This window comes from Brachycentrus maculatus, unplaced genomic scaffold (assembly GCF_059751285.1).
Source record: "Brachycentrus maculatus isolate JH-2025_06_01 unplaced genomic scaffold, ASM5975128v1 h1tg000554l, whole genome shotgun sequence".
Taxonomy (NCBI): Eukaryota; Metazoa; Arthropoda; class Insecta; order Trichoptera; family Brachycentridae; genus Brachycentrus; species Brachycentrus maculatus.
Window position 1 is genome coordinate 149,177 of NW_028281297.1, and position 20,964 is coordinate 170,140.

The window sequence follows — 20,964 nt, forward strand, 5'->3', positions numbered from 1 at the left end:
TTGTAAAAAGGGGATAATGTTTCGAACTAATTACTTTCCGGATATTTTGGTTTCACCGTTATAGACATCCGATTTTCAGAAATACACTCCGCTCGTACATAATTGTTTGGCTTTAAACAATAACCGCAAAAAGGGGGGTTGTTGTCTTTACATATGTATATTGGGCATTGGAACGTCCGAATAACAGACACTAACTAGTGGTCGTAAATTTCAATCCAGTTGATTGAAAAATGGTTTGCATAACATTTGAATTATTTGGATGTTACGGCTATATCTAGGTCATTAATATGAGGTAAATTACACATGAGAAAATTCTGGGTAAAAAGTAAAGTAAAATTATGAAAAAAACTGTTAATGAGATTTATGAAGTATTCAAAAATATTTTAAATGTTTTCCATACACTTTTTAACACCCAATATGCTAATTGAATAAAATAGTATCTGAGAACAAAACTGATTTTTTTGCCTTTTTCCTTCGGTTTCTTTCAACTCTGTAGAACTCCTTTCGTTTGTCAGATGAAATTTTAATGTAAATGATTTTTTTTCCTATGGTGCCATCATCAGCTATAAATATATATTATTGTACATTAAAAATAAATAGAATATGGATGTCCTATAATGAGAAAAATGGTTAATGTTTTACAATTGTATAAAGTGATCGCTTAATCCAGCTAAATACCAAGCCATCAACCCTGTAATGCTAAGATTTTCATCTATTCTCCCATAAAATGCCATAAATACTTCATATTGATATATTTATCGATCTTCTTAGTGTAGTGGTGTAGAGCGCTTGTTGACCGCACTTGAGGTCCATGGTTCGATTCCCAAAAAAAAATATTAGTGATTTTTCAATTCTTATTTATTCAATTCGTGTACTAAGCTTTGAGAATAGGTGTTTGCGGAGAATCTTAGGTGTGCGGTGGTTCGACTTTGTGAGGAATGAAGAGATAAGGCGTAGGACACAGCAAATCTTGGTCACAACTGTCGTCAAGAAAAGGCGATTCAGTTGGCTTGGCCATGTACTCCGCATGCCTCCTGAGAGCCTTAATCAAGCTTGCCTCTTTTACAAGGCATCAGGTTCGCGCCGCCCAGGACGACCACTGCTGACAATTCATCGGCAGTTCTCGTCAGAACTTCGGGACGCGGATCTGACTTGGGAGGATGCAAGGGGGCTGGCAGCCGACAGAAAAGCCTGGAGACAGTTTGTGGACTCCATATGCTCCACCTAGGGAGCGGATATGGTTATTATTTATATTTATTCAATATTATCCAATACTGAAGTATATAGGGTTCATGTTTTTCAAAATTCACCTTCATTTATAAAACGTTTAAGGTAACACATCTTCTATATGATACATTGCCATATTTTTTTTTGATATTTCATTCATTGATTAAAATTATTGTTCTAATTTGAGGTTAAAACAGAAAAAAAGGGTTTTTATTTAATATCTCTCTAGCCTAAATTGCCGCTTGTTTTCGAAGAAAAGCATAACAGTAAAGTTTTAATTTTTAATGAATAATACAAATGATGTCTGTTCTTCAACAACTTTATTGTAAGCAAACATATTGATGTAATTATGATAATCTTAATATGTTCCAGCAATAACATAAGACTCCAACTCAATAAACTAATCTCCATATAAATTGATCATTAAAAACAACCATTATTTTTCCTTTTCCTCCCTGCTTCTAGTATACGAATAAGAGGCAAACGAAAATTTAATAAAACAATTCCAATTTATTATACAAATCCCCAGAAATTAATAATTCATCAACTTAGCCAGGAGATGAAACACTTTAAATGGTTTTGCATCTCGAACTTTCTATTACTTTGTAAATTGTCTCATATTGTCTTAAAAGTCGGATAGTATAACAATCTCCCATCTTAAAATTATTGGTCCGAGTGATGCTTTAGCACTTAAATTCGATTAAGGTTATATTTGTGATTTTGATAATCAAATGCGTGAAATGCAAATTTGTTTCTAAAGCTTTCATGTAGAAATATATATAAATAAACGTTCCAAACTTTCATATTATTTTTTGACATCTCATCAAAGATGAAGAAGAATATGGAAGTCTGGGCATTTATATCCATATACACTAAATAAACTAAAATAAAGTGAATAACAAAAAAATGTAGCCTTCTCCACTAGTCAGATGATGTCGACAACGTCGAAACTCGTTCACTGGCCAAATAAAATAAACGTGGAAAAAAATATGTTTATAATATTACATAGTGTTTTTTAAATGATGATATGTAACATATTATTTTTCAACATCTCATCAAAGAGCTGGTTTAAGTCATCAATTTCCACACGTTGCAACATTTACCAATTCTGCCTATTATTGACAACCACACTATACAAATTCTTGGAAGTTCTATATAAGTATATGACCAATTTAAACGATGTTCTTGAATCACTCGACCTTCACTAGAGACATCTTTTGATGAGATGTCAAAAAAAATATGAAAAATAACTTTTATATATAAAATATTTTCCGAAAAAAAAAAATAAATAAAAAAAAAAATATTATAATATTTTTATTAAAATATTTTTAATATCATACAATACTTAAATTCAATCACATAAAATTAATTTCTCAAAAAAATTATATCAAATCATGGTTATCAACTCCTGCCTTGTTTTATATATAACATAACAATTTGTATAGCCTCCCACCAGTCTGATGATGTCGGTAACGACGAAACCCGGTCGCTGGTCAAATAAAAATAAAGTGGAAAAGCTAAAAATATTGGTTTTAATCTAATAAAATATTGAAATACACTAGGTAATCTTAATACACTAAGATTTAAAGAAATATATATTTGTTGCGTCCTAATTTTTTTAGCGATGCACTTCATATGCCAATAATAATACACTTCACAGTAGACTTAATTTTTTCAGAAAAAAAAATTAAATTTTTTTTCATGAACTGAAATTATACGGCTTATAAAACGTTATTTATATATTGTGGGAAAAGTTTAAAAAATGACTTTCACTAGTATTAAGATGCCGTCTATTTTAAAACATCGTCATCACTCATATCACAATGCCTTCCTTCTCCACCATATATTTTAATCATCACACCCGAATAATACCGGCTATTCCAATTCGAAGCGTACTTTGCCAGTCTTCACAGACTTTTCCGACGCCTTCGTCTCTCTGTTCGGTAATGAGAAGAATCCGTTTTGTGGAAAGTATTTGATTTTCTTTTGTGCGAAACCTCGCGACATAATTTTCACCCAGAGAAAGATTGCTTCTGGAATAATTTTCCAAGAAAGTATTTTTGCTTGTCCCGGGCTAGGAGAGTAAATGCGCCGTTCCACTAATAATTAAAACTGATTTCGTAAACAAATTTTTAACAGAGCATTCCCCATTATAACGGCTATTTTCCGGAATAAATAAATACTTAATAAAATTTTCATTTAAAGAAAAACCTGAGCACGAAGAAATTTTTCGTTTATTATATTTTTATTTAAACGCTTATTAAAATGGATTGTAAGATATATTAAGGATTTTTAAAATTTAATTAAGGTTTGTACATAGGAAGAATCTGTATTGTTATAAATTTTAATAAAAAAATATCTAGACTCAAATAAATGTAAATAACGAGCGTTGTTATTATAAATGCATAAAAAAATAAAATTTTTAGATAAGATTTTAAAATGAATCAAACTTTTTGATTAATTTGTGACTTATTTTACAAAATTAAAGGTTTATTGACATCTCATCTTAGATAAAGAAAAATATAGAAGTCTGAGCATTTACAGGGTTTATAACCGTCATATGCTTGATTAAGTTATCACTTTACACACATCGAAAAATGTAAAAAAATAACATCCCATTGGAGATCATTCAGATTTGGAAAGTATTTGGACACACTAAAAATTTGGTCAAGTATAACGTAAACTTTATAAAAAAAACTTTGTTTTAACCACTTTTTATTGGTATATTTTATCCAGCCGTTGTAGCTCATAAGTTGTCATTCGGAGTTGCCGTATTCGCTACGATGCACAATAAAATCAACAGTTAGGAGTTTTTTTAAATCATATTCTTTAAATCATATTCTCAAATGATAAATATAAATAAAAAAAAAACTTTTTTAAATATTTCGTTGGTATGAGCATATTCATTTGTGTAAGAAAATCATTGTGGGCGTTTAATAATATATAGAACCCTTATCCGCACCCCAACGGTGCATAGGGCACTGCGTCATATAAACGCAGTGTTATCTTGATCGTTTACACATGAAGGAAAGGTGATCAGCCCTCCGCTTCAGGTACCAGTCCAGGGTAATATTGAATAAATATGACAGTGAAAAAATCACATATTTATTTTACCCCCCTTGGGAATCGAATCCGGGACCTCCAGAACGGTAGCCGAGCGTGCTGACTATTACACTACGGAGGCAGACAATAAAGGTAAACTTTGTAACAAAAAATCTTTATTTTAACCGCTTTTTATTAGTACACTTTATCCAACCGTCGTAGCTCACAAGTTGTCATTCGGAGTTGCCGTATTCGCTACGATGCACAATAAAAACAACAGTTAGGAGTTTTTCAAACCATTTTTTCTGAATTATATTTTCAAATGATAAATGTAAATGAGAAAAAAACTTTTTTTAATTTTTTGTTGGCGTTAGTTTGAGCATATTCATTTGTGTGAAAAAATCATAACTAACTAACTAACTAACCATCACGCCGCTTCCCCGCAGGGGTAGGCAGATAGAATAGAGCGCCACACCACTCTGTCCTTGCAAACATTCTTCGCCTCTTCCACGTTCATGCATCTCCTCATGCATACCCTCTCTCTGAAAAAATCATTGTGGGCGTAAAGGCGATTTATTCTTTCAACCTACTCTAAACTGAGATAGCAAGTTCATCATTTAATTGTTAATAATTTGTTTTGTAAAACAAAAAGACTTGTTTAAGAGCACAATATAAATTAACGTCGTAAAACATTCACTAACGCAATGCCTCTCGGATCAATTGTTGGCTATAAAAAGGACAGTAAAACTGTACGCTTGCCTGTTGAAATACTGACATTTTATGACGCAATAATTTGCTTTAATCGCAAAACAACCAAACAAGATGTCGGACGGCAGCCATTTTTGATGCAAAAGGGCGGGAAATTTGGGATATTCAATTAATTTTGACGGCCTGCCTGAGAGCTGTAAACACTGAAAACGTTTTTCGTAGTAAAAAAGAGTGTTTAGGTATTTATTTGGGATTAAAAATTCAGTGAAGAGTGATTCAAATGCGAATCAATTCGGAAAACAAAACGATGTAAACAATGAATGGATGTGGGCTAATTACAGTCATGGTGAAAAAATTACTTCTGTTATTTTTGGTTATTTTTTAGATCAAGATCTTCTTCTTCTTCTTTTATGTCACGCGGGTAAGTTATGATAGGCACTGTTTTTCTGCCTGTATGGAATGCACGCCCCTGTGTATATATATATATATATGAGAGAGAGAGAGAGAGAGAGAGAGATAGAGCGAGTGTGTGTTTGCGTGTGTGAATGAATGCGAGTTCGAAAGAGAAAGGAATTTATATTTGAAGAATATATTAAACAAAACAACGCTCTTTAATGTGATGCTGTGCCTTATGAACCATTACATGCATATGACAAACAGATAAGAAGAAATCGCTCTTAAAGGTTTTTTCTTCTCCAGCGTCGATATTTGTATGAATGTGTAAAAACGACATGAATTTCTTTTTTGAAAGACAGGGATTTTCAGTGTTGGATATTAAATTTAGATTTCTTGTAAAAAATCACCGCGTAGCACGTGAAATAGCATGATATTTGGGCGGGAAACCATGTAGGGTTAGCGATCCAAATTTGAATAATGCTAACCAAAATTTATAGCGGTCGGGTGTAAATTTGTGTGTGGCCATATTGGAATATTCTGGTCGAACTGCTGTTAATATTTCAATATACTGGCAACATTATCATACATCGGAGGGATAAAATTATAGTGATTTATGCCGGGTTTTCCAAGGATTTTCACTTATCCTATTCTTGCTATCACATTTTGTGGAAATTAAAATTGTAAGTTACGAAAATATTTTACGCCGTCGTTAAAGTTTGGTGATTTATTAACTTAAGGAAGCGAACGAATGCCTAAAGCAAATATCACAACTTATTTCAGCAGTAAATAAAAACAAATTTTAATTTAATTGGCTCATTAAATTAAATGGGTTTTTTCAAAAATATTTATAATAATTTTAATTTAAATAATCAGGAAACAGATTGAGACAGAACAAAAGTAATTTTGTTTTCGTTACCCTGTAGGTACTTATATGAGAAGATATATTTTTCATCATACACATAATTACATTAAGTAAAAAGAAGACTATGGATGTTTGGGTTTTACCAGGGCTCTGATCTGTCATAAACAAGTTAAGTGATCACTTTATATAATATTTACGCAATATTTACCATTCTACCCATTGATTAACAATATAAATATATATATATATATATATATATATATATATATATATATATATATATATATATATATATATATATATATATATATATATATATATATATATATATATATATATATATATATATATATATATATATATATATATATATATATATATATATATATATATATATATATATATATATATATATATATATATAGATATATATATATATATATATATATATATATATATATATATATATATATATAGATATATATATATATACAACGTTTTGAGTGTGTCCAAATACTTGTTCACAAAATCTGGATTATCTCCAATTACAGGAGTTATTTTCATATTATTTATTATACTAATATAAGAGTTTCTGCTTAATAAAAAGCTTATTTACATCTCACCAATAGATGTCTCTAGTGAAGTTCTAGTGATTCATGAACAAGGTTTCTAAATTGGTTCATATATATAGAACTTCCAAGAATTTGAGTAGTGTGGTTGTCAATAATGGGTAGAATTGGTGAATGTTACACGTGTGTAAAGTGATCACTTAAACCAGCCTATGACGGTCGTAAGTCCCGTAAATGCCCAGACTTCCATATTTTTCTTCATCTTTGATGAGATGTCAAAAAATAATATATATATATATATATATATATATATATATATATATATATATATATATATATATATTTATTATTCTCTTATACATTTAAAACATAAAATTCACCCACATGCATGAAAAAGTCCAAGCTTTGATGAGTTTGTTTGACGTGAAAACTGTGTATTTTATAGCATGATATTCTAAAGTTTGTATAAAAAACTAAAGTACCAAACTAATCATAAATTTATAGGAAAACTATATTTTAACCATTCATATTAGAAGTTAAAATGACAATACTTATGCTAAACATAGTTTTTAATGTATTTTTTTAATAATTTGCATACATTGAAATCATATAACTTTAGGTAAAAAGATAACAAACTAGGACTTCAAATTGTAAATTCCATCTGATAGATACTTCAATATTATTTTATAGAGCTTGAATATGTGTTATCAGTTTTTTTTCTTAGTCACCGAAATTTTTTCGACACCTCTTACATGTGTTTTATATATCTATTTATATATTAATTTTCTTTTACAATATTAAAATATGCTTTAACGTTAAAACTGCACCCACGCATCGTCTGTTTTTTTTTAATCTGGTATACTTCTTAGGCATGTCATCCACATAACTTAAAACTAGACGTGTAAAAACCTTCTAGACGAAAATAAAAAAGCTTGGTCTTATGACCTATCATGAGGTTGATCAAGCTCTGCATCCTTTCATACCAGATTTTATAGTGAGGTGAAACGAGGTCATAAAATATACACCCCTACCAGGCTGCTTGTTGAGACCTGCGTATTTTACGAGCTTAATAATAATTGAATCTCCCTCCCCTTTTTGAATGAACGACCTTGATATGCTTTGAAGAATGTTTGTTTTCCAAAAAACTGACATCAAAAAATCGAAATAATTTATTTATTTACTGCAGACGGTTGGTAGAATTCTATATCAAATTGTTAAGTAATATATCCAAAATAAAACACATGTGTTTGATAATGTCCTAAGAAGACGTAACGCGTCACGTATTAACATATACATAAATAAATGTAGAATTCAATCCAATAAGCTTTGTTTTATTTTGGATATATTACCCAACAATTCTAAATAATTGACTGCAAAAAAATTAGACATTCTCCATTATTTTTTTAAATCTCAATAAAAATCAAGATAAATATAGAAGCCTGGGCATCAACGGTGCTTACGACCGTTAAAGGCTGGTTTTATTGATCACTTAACACACGTGTAACATTTACCGATTCTATCCATGATCAACAACCACATTACTTAAATTTTTAGTACTTCTTTATATATGGTTTTTATTTCAAAACTTAGTGCTTGAATCACAAGACACATCTATTGATGAGGTGCAAGAAGCTTTTTATTAAGCAAAAAATTAAGTTCATAAACAACCAAATTTAATGAAACTAATTTTACCAAATAGCTAACTTAGCAAAATATATAGCAAATTGAGACATTAATTTTTTTTTTTTATATATTTTTTTTTTTTTAATTTTAATTATTACCCGTAGGTAAAGTGATCACTTTATCCCACCTATAACGTTTGTAAGCCCTGCAAATACCCTGACTTACATATTTTTTTTCATCTTTTTACTAACACTGTATTTGTGTAGGACGTTATAGAACTAATACTGGCTTCTTTTCCCCTATACCAAAAATGCTCAGAGAATATAACGAAGTATCAAAAAACAGCTCTGTAGATATGTTTCTGCAGCAAAGACAGTGATACATCAAACACATTATGTTCCACTCCTCGACAGATGCAACTAACTTGCTGGCAATGCCTTGTCTCTCTGGACTATGTATTATGTATATTATCTAAATACATATTGATTAGTTAAAAATAAATAAAATTAATTTAAATATATGTTGAGATGTAAAAAAAAAATCATTTAATATTCCCTCTAATTGGAGACATTTCAAATTTACGAACAAGTATTTGGACACACTCAAAATGTTGTAGTCATATACTGTTATATCTCTTTCATTTCTCTATAATATTTTTTGAACTCCCAATGCATCTATATATCTTGCTGAAAAGTTTAAGTACCTTTCAAATCATCACACTTTTATCACTTTGTGGTGACTCGAATAGGTCCCTAAACAACGTCAAGCTGTCAAGTTGGTAACAGTGAGTTAGCGAGAATAGTGACATAGCGGAGGCCATAAAAGTCCTTACACACAGGCAACCGCTCTCTTTTCACCTGCCCACTCGAACAACTGTATCCAGATATCACCAATAGATGTCTCTAGTGAAGTTCTAGTGATTCAAGAATAATGTTTCAAAATTGTTTCATATATAAGTATAGAACTTCCAAGAATTTGAGTGGTGTGGCTGTCAATAATGGGTAGAATTGGTGAATGTTACACGTGTGTAAAGTGATCTCTTAAACCAACCTATGACTATCGTCAGCCTCGTAAATGCCTCGACTTTTATATTCTTCTTCATCTTTGATGAGATGTCAAAAAATAATTAGAAAATAACTCTCGTAGTTGAAGACAATCCAGATTTTGTTAAAAAGTATTTGGACACACTGAAAATGTTGTAACTGTATCCAGAGCCGAGACCTTCGGGCAGTTATATTATTATTATTAATACTAGAGAAATCTATTCGAGAGATGAAATAAAGCTTTTTATTAAGCAGAAACTCTTATATTAGTATGTGAGGTCCCAGTCAACGATTAAAATCACATACGTGAGAAACGCCAGAAAATATAATGTCCATTTTTATTATTTTAGCTTATTATTTGACCAGATAATTTATTTACAACATTTTGAGTGTGTCCAAATACTTATTCACAAGTTCTGTATATTTGAACCAAATTAGAAACATTGTTCATGAATCACTAGAACTTCACTAGAGATATATATTGGTGAGATGAAAGAATGTTACACGTGTGTAAAGTCATCACTTAAACCAGCATATGTGAATGCCTAGACTTCCATATTCTTCTTCATCTTTGATAAGATGTCAAAAAATAAACTACATCTTCATTTGAACAATGCATCATCTCTGATGATTTTCAAGAAGCTCCTGCATAATGGGAATCCTAACGCTAATCTTAATCCCATTTTATAGAAGATGTTTCAATAAAAAAATTAATAATATAAAATAGAACAACTTTGTTTTAATTCCTTTTTTATTTGTACACTTTATCCAACCGGTTTTGACAAGAACCTTGTCATCATCAGGGTTTATTAGATTTATATTATCCACTGACACTTCGTGATGGAATTGCATTTTTAATTTATTATTAGAATAAAACCAATATTTTCAGCTTTTCCACTTTTTAATTTGACCAGCGACCGAGTTTCGTCGTTACCGACATCATCAGACCAGTCTGATGATGTCGGTAACGACGAAACCCGGTCGCTGGTCAAATAAAAAAGTGGAAAAGCTAAAAATATTGGTTTTATTCTAATAATAAATCAGGGTTTATGTACTAAATTCAATAAAGAAATACAATGTTTGAGAATTTAGTACATATACCCTGACGATGACAAGGTTCTTGTCAAAACCAGTTGGATTCAGTGTACCAATAAAAAAGTGGTTAAAACAAAGTTGTTTTATTTTATAAAGTTTATAAAATGTGCAAAAAAATATCTGTGAAAAATATCAAAGAAATAATTAGATACTTTTATTTTTAAGATCCCTGTTACTTTTGTCCACAATTGTAGTGTTTTAAAAATTTTTATTGAATTCTCTTAAAAATAGGAGTTATACGAGCATTCGAGAGACACCTAATTTACTTTTAAAAAAAATATGTCTGTACAAAATATGATAAGTTTGTTTTCAATAAGCTCTTTCGTTGTATGTTTTTGTGAGTTTATTTACGTTATATTTTTTCTGTGTTATTTAGAAAACGTGCTTTCCAATACACAGTCTGTATTTATTTTGAATCCATGGTAATTCTTTTAGACGCTCAGAAATTCTTCCAACCAGAATGTTGATAAAAAAAATTATCAAAATAATGAAAAATTGTATACAATTCAGTTTTATTAAACGAAAATATAAAACGCGTGAATTCATATCACATTGAAAAAAAAGGGTTTCTGGTAAATAAAAAGCTTATTTAAATCAATAATAGATTCTGTTGCCAACTTAAATATGAAAAGGCGTGTGAATTATGAGACTTTTTTTTAATTTGCAAGAGTAACCCGCAAGACTCTACTTACAGAGGCTTGTCTGCATGTAGAATAGTAAAAATAGAAAAAATAAATGGGAAAAATGCATTAAAAACACCTAAACTAATGGAAAATAAATAATTAATAAATAATCTTCTACAATTTCTGTTGTGTTATTGTCAATTACGAGTATAATGGTGAATGGTACACGTGTATTATTAAGGTAAATATTGATGAAAAATAACACTTTTTTCATCTTATTTGAGATACCTAAATGTAAATATGTCTTTAAGTACAAAAAATTTAATTGCACAATAGGAAATAATGAAAAATATGAATGATGCAAAGCAATTTCGAAATAGGTGAAAATTTAACTAAAGGATTATTATTTATTACATAAGACACTGACTTTTTAACCCCACAGATGAAATGTCAATATTATACACGTTTCAACTGAATATGAAATATTTATAGTTTTTTTTATATGTAAGAAAATGATAGTTTGAACATCCCAAGGCACTTGAATTGGCATTTGACTGGCTTAAGCGATCACTTTATACGTAAATTAAAAGTCTAAAATCTTATTTAAACAAAATATTCAATAGAAGAGTATAAAGTATTAAAAAAAATTTATATAAAAAAAATATTTATGTATTATTTCAAAATAATATTAATTACTTTCAAATTGGTAAAAAATATTTTCTATCTTTTTATTAAGCTGTTACAAAATTAAATAAGGGTTTCTTGCAAAAGTAAAAAAGAACAAAAAAGTCATTTTTGTTTTTATACAAAGAATACGACATTGACGTAAAAAGTTCGGCCAAATGTATAAAATAAGTAAAAAAAAATCTGTATTGATTCATTTCCGATGAAACACCTTGTATTTTATATTTGAACAAAAACATAAAGAAAACACCTTTTAATTTTTCGTATAAAATTTTCCATGGCTTCGCATTCAAGTGACGCTGTAGACGTAGACTAATCCTGAAATAACATGAAAATGGCCCTTTCAGTATTTTCAGAGTCTCGCAACTTTACGGTATGAGCTTTCTATGAAAATAGCTAAAATGCAAAATTTCTCACTTGACATCACTTTTCCGTAGCGAAGTGATGTCATAAAAAGAAAATGGCGCCATAAAAAAACTGTGTGAAAGAATAGCACATAATAAATAAAAGTAACGCTTTCATGTTGGAAACTTTTCTTACATAATTAATGAAATGAAAAAGAAACTTTTAACCGGTACATAAATATAATACCAAGATATGTTTTCATGTTACTCAATAATGATCGCTAGTTTGTTTTACCTTTCCCGTACTGATTATCAAAAAAATTAACTTGATTCGAAGGAGGATACCAAAAGATCCCAGTTCAAATTTGTATGGAAATCGTAGTACGCAGCTCGCAGCAAGTACCAACTCTTCGCCAGCTGAGTCATAAGTGCCATGTCCGTTCCAACGCGCCTTCATGCTACGCCTGAATGTGCCCATCTGATAAACGAGAAGATGGCGATAGTTTAGTTGTATCCCTCTCTCCTTGTGGTAGTACCACATTTATGAGAGTGAAAGAAATAACGTGACATTAGCAGACAAAAAAAGGAACGTGCATATATATAAGTACGTAGATCTCGCGGTACCCACTAATTGTCGTTTTTATCAACAATAATATTTTGAGACATAGAATAATTTTAAACTATTAAATTTTAAAAAGGGAAAAATTTCTAAAATATTATTTTTAAGATTACAAAAAATACGGAGAAAGTAGGTCTAGTAATAGTTTTGTTATTGAATTAAAATTGATATATTATTGCCTTTACCTAAATTTAACATCTGCTTATCATTTATAAAATTGAATCCAGTCAAGGATCCAAAACGAATGAATTAAAAAATACTTTAGGGAAAGATATTTGTGTTAGTGATTAGTTATATTTATATAGTTATATTATAGAGTGTGGCGTTCCATCCTCTCTGCCTACCCCTGCGGGGAAACGGCGTGATGGTAGTAGTAGTAGTAGTAGTAGTATATTTTCTGTTTTCCTTTAAACATGCTTCTTACTTTTTGTTATTTTATATGCCTATTTACTGTTCTTTATTTACTGTATCTTTTGCTTTATATTTTCCATTTCACCTTGTGTCTTCTTGATTGTTTTTTTCTTATCTGTTTCAAGTTTTTTTTATCGTAATCACATGTCTCAAAATGAGTAATGAAAATACTCATAAAAATATTTTATTTGTGACTTATATATGTAATATGCTTAAATAAATAAAAATAAAAAAATAATAAAAAAAAATTGGCAGATAACCATCCCCCTGTTTGATCATGCTGGGTTAAAATTATTGTAAACCTTAAAATTTCAAATACATAATTTCCAAAAAAATCTGTTGTCTTAAATTCCGAAAAAATCTGTTGTCGGCCTCCGTATTGTAGTGCTCAGCACGCTCGGCTACCGCACTGGAGGTCCCGGGTTCGATTCCCAAGGGGGGTAAAATAAATCAAAGTGATTTTTTCACAGTCATATTTATTCAATATTACCCTGGACTGGTACCTGAAGTGGAGGGCTGATCACCTTTCCTTCATGTGTAAACGATCAAGATAACACTGCGTTTATATGACGCAGTGCCCTATGCACCATTGGGCTGCGGATAGGGGTTTTATTTCTTATTTATTATTTAAATGTACTTTAACATAAGAGAATTTTTATATGATACGAGAATTTACTTTTATTTGCCGGTTCTTGTATATTTTTGAAATACAAATTTTCCAGCGATTGAATAAATTGAGTTAAATACACCTCCCGTTTAAACTTTTTAATAAAAAAGTTAGGTATTGGAAGGGGGTGATCCGTCCATTGTAGAAATCCTTTGAATTTAAACCATCGACCCAGTTTTCAAAATGCATTTCACATGCACTCGCTCTGTCGTTTGCAAGTGAGTGCATTATAATTGCACGTCAGCTTTGCATTCAAGGAAAACTCAATTCTTTTAAGCATACAAAAAATGTTTATACGCTTGTTAGGAAATGTTTCAGACACAAATTTCCGCTTTTCTGGCCATCGAGGATCGATTGATCAGATGGATTTTGTGAAAATCAAAAGGATTTTCATTTAAAAATGACCTCCTTTCTTTTGATTTCCTTATTTTTATCAATTAACTGTTCCTTTTAACATATTAAAATGTAATTTGTTTTTTTTTTATTATTTTTGCAATTTATTGTATTTTATTATGTTTTCAATTATTTTTGATCCTTTTATTCAAATACAACCAGACTTTATATTTTAAATGGCTGTATATTTTTTTAACTATTATCACCAGTCTATTTTAAATCGTATTAGTATTATTTATTTCATCAGACACTGTATTGTTCACCCTACGGATGAGATATCAAATTAAAGGTGTCTCAATTATATATGAATGTTATGTCAGGCTGTTTCTTTAAAATACGTTAGGTTTGCATTCAAGGAAAAGTAAATTCTTTTGAGCATACAAAAAAAGGTTTAAATGCTTGTTAGAAAATGTTTCAGGTACATATTTCAGCTTTTCTGGTTATCGATTATCGACTGATAAGATTAATTCTGTGAAAATTAAAATGATTTAATAATTTAATACCAAAAAAACATTGTGTTAATTCACAATATAAATTCATATGCTTTTGCAAACAGCTTCTTATTTCAAAACCAATAATTTAACTAACTTAACAGAGAGAATAGTATGCCATACCACTTTGTATTGCAAAAAATAACCACCCTTTCCACGTTCATGCATCTCCTCATACATATCCGCCGATTATTTCAACTCTTGACCCGGTTGCTTTCAATTATTTTACATACCAATTTTTTTTCGGTTTTCCTCTGCTTTTATCCCAGCTACATTTGTCTCATCAATTTATTTTACCGTTCGTTCATCATGTCCAAACCATCTCAACGTACGTAGGTTAGGGCAGACACTACTTTGATTTTTTATTATTATTTTAAGATAATACAGTAAACCCTCTTATAACGTTGAGATAAGTATTGCTTTGTCGGAGAGAACATTACATGGGGTAAATGTTTTTAAATTCTATTTAAATATAATCATAACTCATTTCAGTTATTTATTAGTAAAAAATACAAATTAAAACATTAACCCTCTATAACGTCCCGTCCGATAACACGGTAGGTACCTACCTATCTCATAGGTTTTCGAGGGGTTACTGTATTTTTATTTTCAAGCACTACAAAATCTCAAATAAGAGGTGTTTTTTTCTAGAAAAAGTACCCCGTTCGTATTTCACTGGGTATTGTGCCCATTGGAGGGTTAATGTCTAGAAGCTAAATGTTGTGGCAAAGAGTTATGAGACAAGTTTAATTATAAAATGCAAGTTGACTTACAGCTTTGTCTCCTAATTGTTCCACTCTGCAGTGAAGAAATGCAGTCTGGCCAACTGCAGTTGTGACGTTCCTGGGAACATTGAACTCGAAGTATGGGTAGGAGCTGACGTTGGGTCCTATATTCTCATCGTCGTAATTTGGAAATCCTGAAAACACATAAAAAAATTGTTAATGAATTATGAAACCAACTTATCAATACTTTGATTTGTACGATAAAATATAAAGTATTTTTTGACATCTCATCAAAGATGAAGAAGAGTTTGGAAGTCTGGGCATTTACGGGGCTGATGACCGTCATAAGGTGGTTTAAGTGATCACTTTACACACGTGTAACATTCACAAATTGTACCCATTATTGAAAACCACACTACTCCGATTCTTAGAAATTCTATATTTATTTATATATGAACCAATTTTGAAACATTGTACTTGAACCACTAGAATTTTACTAGAGACATCTATTGGTGAGATGAAAAGAAGATTTTTACTTAGCAGAAACTCTTTTATTAGTATTTGAGGTCCAAATCTCGGATTGTAATCAAATTAAATGCCCAGACTTCCATATTCTTCTTCATCTTTGATGAGATGTCAAAAAATAATATGAAAAATAACTCATATAATTAGAGATATTCCAGATTAGTGAACAAGTTAAATTTTACAATGTTTTTAGTCTCTTTTTAATCAAATGGTTAATAACAATATATTTTCAGAGCAAAAGGTAAACATAACTTATCTGACCAAATGATTTTTTTTTATGTCAAGTGTTTAATTATTTTAGATAACAAATAATGGTTGACGTTATATACATTATTTATTTTCTAAAAGTAATAAACAAATCCTAAAATATTTAAAAAAAAAAACTAATGAGATGCCAAATTTTAGAGGAAAAAAATCTAAAAAAAAATAATGTTGAATGAAAAGGGAATTCCCCCCTACCTTTAAGAACAACATACATATATTCGAAGTGGTTTGTATACAATTCTTTTAAAAACATTTTTATTTTTCACTTTTAACTTTTTTCTTCTCTGAATATTCATGAAAATTATTGCCTGGAAGCACGCCATCTTTTAGAATTTTTAATAACTGAAATTACAATAAATCTGTTCGGAATTTCACAAAAATCTTGACTGTTTCGGATAAGCAAGGCCACGTTTTAAGAATTATTTATGCTTAACGAGTGGTTAAACTCGCTGCTGTCCAAAATTTTGTATTTTATCCTGACCACTTATCTTTTAAATCGTAAAAAAACGCGTCGAGTATTTTAAACTGTCAACTGTTAAAACATTTACTTAAACAATTTCACTGGAACTAATTTAAATAATTGAAAATATCCACACTTCTTTGAACTCATACCATAGTACAATATTTATACATTTGCATTTCAGTTTGGGTTTGTAATTCTTTGAAGTAGAAAGTTTGAAGATTTTTTTTCGGAATGATAATTTATTCGCATTTTCAGATCACTGAAAAATCGTGTTTTCCGTATTTCACAGTTAAAGGACTTAAAAGACGAAATCACATTTGCTTTTCTTGTTTTGTTTCCAAAATTTCTTAGTTAAAAAAATATAAAAATGGTTAGGGGCTGTTTTTCACTCCCAATGTCCTACCCTCATTCAGTTAAAAAAATCTTATTTTCTAGTAAATTACAGTCCAACTTGACCGATTCATCAGAAACCGATTACAGTGATGAGACATGCTAAAAGTTTTTTTTTGTAGTTGCGGGTTTTTTTTAAAATAACGTCTTATAATAAAACTCAGCCAAATATATAACAATGACAAAAAATATGCTTTTAAGGATTGTAATTATTCTGATAAATACGGATTCAAAAAGAGTAACTTTGAACTTTGTGTAATAGATCAAGGTTGTATGAAGAAAACAAGAAAGTATGTAAACGCCAATTCAATAAACACATAATATAAATTAAATTTTCTTGTTTTAAAAAATATTTGTCCAACAAAAACATTGCTTAAGCCGCCCTCAAACTTCATAAAAATACACTTTTTTCTTCAATCATTTTTATTTTGCCTTTTTTTATATAGTTATATAAATATTTTACCTTTATAATTATAACATTATTTTCAAAGAGTAGCATCCATTAAAAATTCAAAACACTTGTATTCAAGATATTGAAAATTTTATAAAAAGGATCGGAAAAGGAATATTTAGTTTTTAAAAGAGTTTGTGAAAACGGTTAAAAATAAAAGTATTAGAATATTTGGAAATTTTTACATTAAAAATGATGTAATTTTGGATATCTCTTGGAAAAAGTAATTCTTATGTTACAAGACTATTTTTGTCATAAATTGTCACTTAATTAATATGAATTTATTCTTAAAATTGTAAATTACATGTGTATATTTTAATGTATGTGTGCAGTAAAATAAAATAAAAATATTCGTTCATTTGTATACCAAAATTATTCAGCAATAATAAATCAACCACGTAATGACGTTTGCTTAGCTCATTTAAGAACATTTGTTAATTGAACTCTCATGTTCTCTACCCTTTCAATTTGGAAGCTAATAGCTTTAAGCTCAAACGATCAAATTACAAAGTTTATATTTAACAATGTAATTATCTAATATTGTCAAAATAACTTGTTTCTTGTTGTTTTCATTTGAGTCGATTATTCTAATAATAGCGGTTTTTATGCCGAGAGCGATATTAAGTAATAATTACTCTAACCCTAGCTTTCAAAGCACGCATATCAGTTAAAAAATTTATTGCCTGAAAAAAACCTGAAATTGGGTTGTATATTGTTTCAGAATTTTAATGAATTTATCAATTTATGAAACAATATTGCGCAGTCGTAATATGTTATTTTTATATGAACATATTTGATATTTTTTCAAATTATATGAAATTTGTTTCACGCCAACTCATATAATTTTCTATTAAGAGTCTGTTGTTGTCAAAATAGCGCAGAGTAAGTTGGACGAATAAGGAAAAAGGTGTTTAACAACTGTACAGCTTCTACACATTTCACTACGTTGAGTAAGGTCCTTTTATGAAAACTTTGAACTGTATTGATTTGACATAGTTTTAATCAAGGCTTTTATGGGTTATGCGCCCGAACTATTCATTGGTTAAAATTTTTAAATTAAATTAAAATATTAGACTTTATTAATATAAATACTGGTAGTTTTGAAGACTACAGATATTCTAGTCATCATGTTAAAAATGTACTGCAGACAATTTGTTTTTTCATCTGCTCATGAAAACATTTTTATGTTCTCAAAACTAGTCGTGTTTACATTAATAAACTCAAAAATGGTTTTTTAAAAGTGTTTTATTATTTTATTTTCAACTATGATATTTAAGTTTAAGGTCAAATTTAAAAATAATAAAAAGTTTCATTGAAACTTAACTGTTTTTACACATTTTTAAGCATAAAACTAGGTATTTTTTGTATATTGATAGAATGTGCTTGTTTTAAGAAAAAAAATAGAATCTATAATATAATTTCTTAAAGCTCCACGCAAATATGTTTCACTTATTTTCTTATTAACAATCGGTCTTTTGATTTTTACTCTTCATCATAAAAAAGGTAAAATATTAATGTGTTATTTTTCATTAAAAAAAACCTGTAATAATTTGTTTTGCGCTATTTTAGTAATCTGTTTTTTTTTTGTTTTTATGATTATTCATAATGAATTATTCCATTCAATTAAAAATTTTGATGGTTTTTCTTGAGAGTCTTTAATATTTTATAAGATTCTTTAAACGGCAAAATTCTAGAAAAATGGTTCTGTTATTTTTCTTGTTTTCTTTTATACAGTTAATTCAGCCATGAGTTGTTTTATTAAAAAAGAAAACAAACTTTTTTGAAGGCTAAAAATAATTATTTTTCAGCAATGAAACAGAATACTTTTAACAAAAATACTTTCAAAATATTTTATCGTCTTAAAAGAAAAGCAATTACAAAAAATTAATTATTATATGATTTGATAAAGGTCTGTTATATAACATATTAACTAACATCTTTTCGACCTCTCCGCAAAAACAAGTTATTTTTCTGATATTTCGTATAATTTCAGTAGATTAACATACCTATAATTTACCAATTCCTGAATGTTTTTCACAGAAACTTTGTGGCACATTTTATAAACTTTAAAAAATTAAATTAAAATAAATAAAATTAAAGTTGTTTAATTTTATAAAGTAAATAATTTATCTCACTATAAACATTTTTTGACAATAAAAGATTGATATTTTCCTAAGTTTGAACTTTTATTTTTAACTACTCTTTTAACCCTCATTCGTACCCAATGGTACATAGGCTACTGCATCAAATTGATGAAATATAAAGTTTACAGATAATTTTATAAAAGCGAGGTGATCAGTTTTGCGCTTCAGGTCTAGGGTTATATTTGTTGAATATAAAAATTAAAAATACTCATAAGTTTTTTTCACTCTTTTAGGGATGAACCTGGTATCTCCAGCATGATGAGCAAACGTGGTAACTAATACGCAATACTCTACTTTCTATATACAAAACGTACTAACGCCAGAGTGTGTATTAGATAGACCTTTGTCAAAATAACTACGCTTATAAAAAAATAAAGTCGCCAAAAATGTTAAGAAACGTTGGTAAATACATTTTTTGGTATCACTACAAAATTATGACGTTATTTTTCTCGGAATAAAAGTAAATTATCTTCAGAAAGTAAGGTTACCAAAATATAAAGGTGGCGGTTGAATGTTATGAATGTGTTTTGCGTTTGTTGCTTACAGATTCGTGAATATTTATAAACGCTCTAAAATCGTGTAAATTGGTTACATAAATTTACAAATTGTACCGAATTTCCATGTATTCGGGCCATAAATTTGAAAGGGGTATTTTATGAATACGCTTTGAATAATGTTATCTTAACATTTTAGGTTAAACATTTTTTGGTGTTTTTACTCATTTTGTAATATTATTCTTGCGATAAACGTAATTGCTATTGAATACACAACTTTTGGAGTACTTTGTAATAAATTTATATTGCCATTTAAACACGATTGAGCTAGGCACTTATGAAATTTATGTAAGGGTCTCGTACACGTAAGATTATAAAAGCTTGTTACATGGTTTGTGTACATTATAGGCTATTCACTTAGCTTTTGTTTCATTTACAACATTTTAAGTGTGTCCAAATACTTGTTCACAAATCTGGATTATCTCCAAATACAGGAGTATTTTTCATATTTTTTTCGTCATCAAAGATGAAGAAGAATATGGAAGTCTGGGCATTTACGGGGCTGACGTCATGGACTGGTTTAAGTGATCACTTTACACACGTGTTACATTCACAAATTCCACCCAATATTGACAACCACACTACTCAAATTCTTGAAAGTTCTAAATATGTATATATGAACCCATTTCAAAACAGTGTTCTTGAATCATT

General features: G+C 29.3%; 1 protein-coding gene across 1 annotated transcript in view; it reads right to left on the reverse strand.

Annotated features, from left to right (window-relative positions):
* Positions 1 to 20,964, reverse strand: part of LOC148301510 (zwei Ig domain protein zig-8-like) — a 334,565-nt gene that overhangs the window by 77,990 nt on the left and 235,611 nt on the right. Inside the window, exon 3 of the mRNA XM_088273141.1 lies at positions 15,571 to 15,716. Coding sequence (XP_088129267.1) covers positions 15,571 to 15,716 — 146 coding nt within the window. The remainder of the gene's footprint in view (positions 1 to 15,570; positions 15,717 to 20,964) is intronic.